The sequence below is a fragment of the Physella acuta genome, unplaced genomic scaffold, assembly GCF_028476545.2.
Source record: "Physella acuta isolate Inbredline_101_S28 unplaced genomic scaffold, ASM2847654v3 ptg000484l, whole genome shotgun sequence".
NCBI classification, from domain to species: Eukaryota; Metazoa; Mollusca; class Gastropoda; family Physidae; genus Physella; species Physella acuta.
The window spans coordinates 424,628-430,661 of record NW_026732003.1 but is presented as its reverse complement, the minus strand read 5'-3'; the positions used below and the strand labels follow the sequence as shown (position 1 = coordinate 430,661).

At 36.4% G+C, this 6,034-nt stretch overlaps 1 protein-coding gene across 1 annotated transcript; it reads left to right on the top strand.

The window, feature by feature from the left end:
• Positions 1 to 27: 27 nt before the first annotated feature.
• LOC131944170 (salivary glue protein Sgs-3-like) lies at positions 28 to 5,672 on the top strand. Its single transcript, XM_059304689.1, has 6 exons — positions 28 to 39; positions 697 to 841; positions 3,416 to 3,667; positions 4,107 to 4,239; positions 5,242 to 5,333; positions 5,590 to 5,672. The coding sequence occupies exons 1-6, from the start codon at positions 28 to 30 to the stop codon at positions 5,670 to 5,672; spliced, it is 717 nt and encodes a 238-aa protein (XP_059160672.1).
• Positions 5,673 to 6,034: the final 362 nt, after the last annotated feature.

The following is a 6,034-nucleotide window of genomic DNA, read 5'->3' as shown; positions in this document are numbered from 1 at the left end:
AAAAAGAATTCCCACTTCAGCTAACAGATGCTTGTCTCTGTCTGTCTCTCTGCCTGCCTGCCTGCCTGCCTGCCTGCCTGCCTGTCTGTCTGTCTGTCTGTCTGTCTGTCTGTCTGTCTGTCTGTCTGTCTGTCTGTCTGTCTGTCTGTCTGTCTGTCTGTCTGTCTGTCTGTCTGTCTGTCTGTCTGTCTGTCTGTCTGTCTGTCTGTCTGTCTGTCTGTCTGTCTGTCTGTCTGTCTGTCTGTCTGTCTGTCTGTCTGTCTGTCTGTCTGTCTGTCTGTCTGTCTGTCTGTCTGTCTGTCTGTCTGTCTGTCTGTCTGTCTGTCTGTCTGTCTGTCTGTCTGTCTGTCTGTCTGTCTGTCTGTCTGTCTGTCTGTCCGTCTGTCTGTCTGCCTGTCTGTCTGCATCTAACAACTGTGACCTAAGAAATGTAACGCCGACATCGTTTACATTAAAATCACTCAGTCACGCTTCCTAAAAATATACGATTGGTAACGCATTGGTGAAATCCTCTTAAAATAACGCGTCAGTCTTTCTCCTAAGATCGCAGCGCTCGGGTACGCTAGTTCATCAGTTCATCTGTATAAATCACATAAAATAAATAATTTTTTAAAAGAAAATAAGATACATTTTTTACATTGTCTTGTATTGTGTAAAAAATTGTAATTATTACATATATTACTATTTAAACAACAGGAGTGTTCTCAGCAATCACAAACACTCCCTGGTTGTTTTGGATACATTTATTACAAAGGGTCTTGTGAACTGAAGTTTGTTAATGGAGTTAAACTGGACACGAGTAACAATGCGCCCAATTCTGCTGTGGTTCTCTGCGATAAACGTACGTATCTGATCTTTAAAATCAAGTGTGTACCTTTTATCACACATGATTATGGTACATAGTTCTATTAACTAGCTGGTTGCATTTGATGTAACTAGTAATGATTTTTTTAAACTAACGAATGCTAATTTAAATATAAACAAATATCGCGTGTCGTAAAAAATTGTCGTCTTTAATTAAGGTAACCACTATTTCTCTAATAAAAAGCCTTTTAGATCATATAAATAAAATACGTGACTCCATTTTCTGATGGACCGTTGGGTGATTGCGCCTTTGAATTTAAGTTTCTAAGACAAGTAAACAAAAAAAAAAATGACCTTCTATAATAAATAATCAAATACAATAAAAATAAAGCTTTTTAAATAAAAGCCTTGTGTATCTAAAAGTTAGCGTGTCATAGTCATATATTCTGGATATGGTTGTTGCTAAAGACTCTCCTAAATATTGTTACGTTGCTAAAGCAAACAGAAATACAGAAAATTTGGAAAGCAATTAAACAATTATAGGAGATCAATTTAACTTAATTATATTCTTTGTTGTTGCTAACTGCCATCGATAAAAGATAAAAAAAAATAACTTTCACACGAGGGGCGGAACTACAGTGCCACCAGACCCCGCAATAGATTTGTAGTAAACAAATTAAAAAGCAATTACTTCTCTTGATTATTATTTTTCTCAAACATAATATAATGACATAATATAAAAAGGAAACGTTTTTTGAACGATTTCCGATAACCGGAAGTGGAAATTTTTCTACTTTGATATTTTCAAAAGCAACTAACTTGAGTACTATTTCAGAGAGATAAATGAAATTTCACATGTAAGTAAAAGAACGAATTCCCTGCCTTATGTCAAATTTTTAGCAATTTCCGTTGACCGAAAGTAGCACTTTTTGCTATTTCCGATTTCTCAAAAAACCCGATCAGGCCAGAAATGAGTATCCTATGTTCATATTTTTGTTTGTGTGTATATATATATATATATATATATATATATATATATATATATATATATATATATATATATATATATATATATATATAATGGTCAAAGCCCGAAGTCGGCCAAAGCGCGCATTGGCCAATATAGCCATTCATTGATCGGCCAAAGTCCGAAACTTTACTTTATTTCGGTCTTTGGCCAGCCAATCCACGGACTGGCCTTGGTGGACCGGCCAAAGTCTGAATGACTCTTGATTTCGGCCTTTGGCCGGCCAGTCCGGTGGACCGGCCAGTCCTAGAAGATCATCTGGCTAGGGACGACCGGTCGAAGTCCGAATTAGAAGATCACGAGCAGATTTTGGCTGTTTTTATACCGTAAGGATCATACAAATTAAATTTTAGTTGATTATTATTTAGAATTACATTGTTATTTTTACGCTTGTAGCGATTTGTTGTGCACTAGTTTGTGCAATTGCAGTAAATGTAGCCTTGGCCGCCGGTCAGTGATTGTGAAGATGCGATGGTACGTACTGATTTTCCTCAGTGTCAACGGGCGACAATGAGAGCGATTTTTCGTGAAGAATTGAAAACTCACTTGAAGTCGGCGTGGTCGAGTCGGTAAAGCTCATGGTTGCTAAACCGAAAAGTCTCGAGTACGAACCCTCGGACAGATGAGGCTCGTTAGCTGGGGACAGCCACTCTTCTAGGAGAGACAACTCAAAAATCAAACAACTGCTGCCTTGTAGTTTGTTTTTAGTTGGACAAAGGCTATGGAAGCAAATCCAAAAAGAAAAGCAGGCTGAAATCGGAGTCAATGGCCTCAATGGCGCATAACCAGTTGACACGTATCCTTAATTGTGATGGAGACGTGGTCGAGTCGGCAATAGCTCATGGTTGATAAATTCGAAAAAGTCTCAAGTTCAAACCCTCTGGCAGATAAGCTCGATCCCTTCCAACACTCAAAATTAAGAACGAAGAAGAAGAAGAAGAAAACTCACTTCTGGCATATAGCTGTTTAAATACACCATGGCCTTATTATTGTTACGCAACTAGTCTGGACGTTGCGCCACGGCAGCAGATGTATTGGCTGAGAATGTCGTTGCATTTATGGCAACCTCCATTTCTTGTTCAATGTTCTCAAGATCTTCCTCAGTAACTAAATTATCGAGAGCCTCTCTTGGTAGATTTGAAGTGCTAAATCCCACTTTTGCTTTGCAAAGAAATTATATATATATATATATATATATAATTAATTGCTGTGGAGAAAATTGCTTTTTTAGCGAACTAACTTACAAGGAAGGTCATTGTGTTGTAGGAATTTTGATGGAAATAAGGTTAAGATTACGATTCTGGTTTATATTGTTCAGGGATTATCATTTTACCGGTAACATACATAACAGTATTGTCTAGAAGGTAGAGTAATTACGTAGAGGTGTGAAATTAATATAAGGTGATCGACCTGGGAGTATTTAAAAATGGTTGGCATTGTCCAACACCATAGCAGTTATATGCTGTTCATTATTTTTGTTTTGTTTTGTTTTTTAAAGTCCATTTTAAGCTTCTGTTATGCCATAACTTTATAAAAATGAATATTTAATGGTTTTATTTATACTTTTAAATTATGGATTCAAAGTTGAATCAACAACAGCCGAAACCCCCACCACAACGGAACTAACCGCAACGCCATCAACTACAACGCTACCAACTACAACTGAACCAACTACAACGCCACCAACTACAACTGAACCAACTACAACGCTACCAACTACAACTGAACCGACTACAACGAAACTTACAACTACGGCACCAACCACAATTAAACCTACAACGACCTCCCCAACTACAACGAAACCAACAACTACGACTGTAACCACAACTACTCAAGGTAAGTACACGTACTCCAATTTACATTTAAACAGCTATGCTCTAAAAAGTATAAACACACAAACGTACACATACGCATTTACATATTTGAACAGTATTACCTATTATACTGTATAATCTATTTTAAATAAAACCAACAGTCTAAATGAACTCATTGTTATGAAGGACGGCGTGTTCGGTTGGAAGAGCGCATAAATGGTAACTCCAATGTTCTTGAGTTCGGACCCACGAGCTCGCAACCGGTCTTGTAGATAAGACTACCAAGTGGTTTAAGACTACCAACTGGTCTTTTCTTGACAGCTTCTGCAACAGATGTTAGTAACAAAAGTAATACGCAGCATTCCATCGAACTATAATGACATATAGTCGAGAGAGGCCTAACGTAATATTCGTTTTTTATGTCACGTGTCAACTTATCGAGGTTAAATTATCTATCACAGATCCCGTAAAGATAATCATCGCCAACGTAATTGGATCTGTCATGCCTGCCTGCACACTTATAGATCCTAATTCTGACTGTGAGGCTGACTTTGGAAATATAAAGCTTGCTACCACCAAAGATGTAGCCTGCAAGTGAGTTACATGTCATTTTTATCCTCCTAGATTTTTTTAATAATAGCTATTTTAGATTTTGTAACATCAGCTCAAATACACTCATTAACATTTTAATATACAGTTAATTAGTATTCTGCAAATAGTTCAACACATTTTATTGACACACACACGCTCGCACGCACGTTCGCACCTGCACCTGCACCTGCACCTACACGTACACGTACACGTACACGTACACGTACACGTACACGTACACGTACACGTACACGTACACGTACACGTACACGTACACGTACACGTACACGTACACGTACACGTACTCGTACACATACACATACACATACACATACACATACACATACACATACACATACACATACACATACACATACACATACACATACACATACACATACACATACACATACACATACACATACACATACACATACACATACACATACACATACACATACACATACACATACACATACACATACACATACACATACACATACACATACACATACACATACACATACACATACACATACACATACACATACACATACACATACACATACACATACACATACACATACACATACACATACACATACACATACACATACACATACACATACACATACACATACACATACACATACACATACACATACACATACACATACACATACACATACACATACACATACACATACACATACACATACACATACACATACACATACACATACACATACACATACACATACACATACACATACACATACACATACACATACACATACACATACACATACACATACACATACACATACACATACACATACACATACACATACACATACACCTTCGTGATGACATCTTTTGTTTTTTGGATGACAAGGAATGACGCATTACATCTGTAGTAAATAACTAAACTTCTACGGCTTATTCTTTGATCTCTATGAGCATAGTTTTTTTTACCTATGGAATATTATAACCTTTTAACCTCAGTGCATCCGAGTCGCTTTTTACGTGCCTCAAGAACAAATGTGATGACACACAGGGTCTGAAGACGGCCATTGCTGGAGCTAGAGACCTATGTGGTGTGTAGATTTTACGATTTTTTAAAACACATAAACATTTTTTGTTTTCCTTACAACGGAGACAATGTTTAAGACATGTCACTAGTAAAACATTTTAAAACAAAAATAAGTTCACCTCTCATTAATAAATTTTATCAACATGCATTTAATTCATTTTACTTTATAGCAACACATTTGATACGCATTAAATAAACAATGTGACCGGTTGGCTCTATTCAAGCTCTGATCTTAAAGTGATTTAACATTTACATTGCAGGTGCTGCCAACATGCTGAAAGTAAAGGAAATATTGATTGTTATAGCTACTCTTATGGCTTTCCTAATAAGTGATTATAAGTAAATTATTCTAGAGATAAATATTATACTAATTTAGAATTATTGCCTTTGTGCTTTTCGCGTGTAGTTAATTATCTATTAAACACAGTATGCGTTTATTTGTCTTAAATAGAAGAAAAACATTAGCTCTTTTACTTTATTTCTATAAACAAGATACATTTTTTATTACAGTAAATTAGTAGACACTTTTTACTTCCTCGTATATAATCGAAAATCGAGATTTTTACAAATTTTGACTTGTCTGCATGTCTCTCTCTCTCTCTCTCTCTCTCTCTCTCTCTCTCTCTCTGTGTTTCATCACAATTGAGTACCATGTTAGTTAGGTAGACTAAATTTATATATAAGTATAGATCTTAGAAGTAAGTT

Excerpts from the sequence above, each read along its gene's own strand:
- LOC131944170 (XM_059304689.1), top strand. Across the intron at positions 842-3,415 it reads TGTGGTTCTCTGCGATAAAC|TTGAATCAACAACAGCCGAA; the intron begins GTACGTATCTGA and ends ATGGATTCAAAG. Across the intron at positions 4,240-5,241 it reads ACCAAAGATGTAGCCTGCAA|TGCATCCGAGTCGCTTTTTA; the intron begins GTGAGTTACATG and ends TTTTAACCTCAG.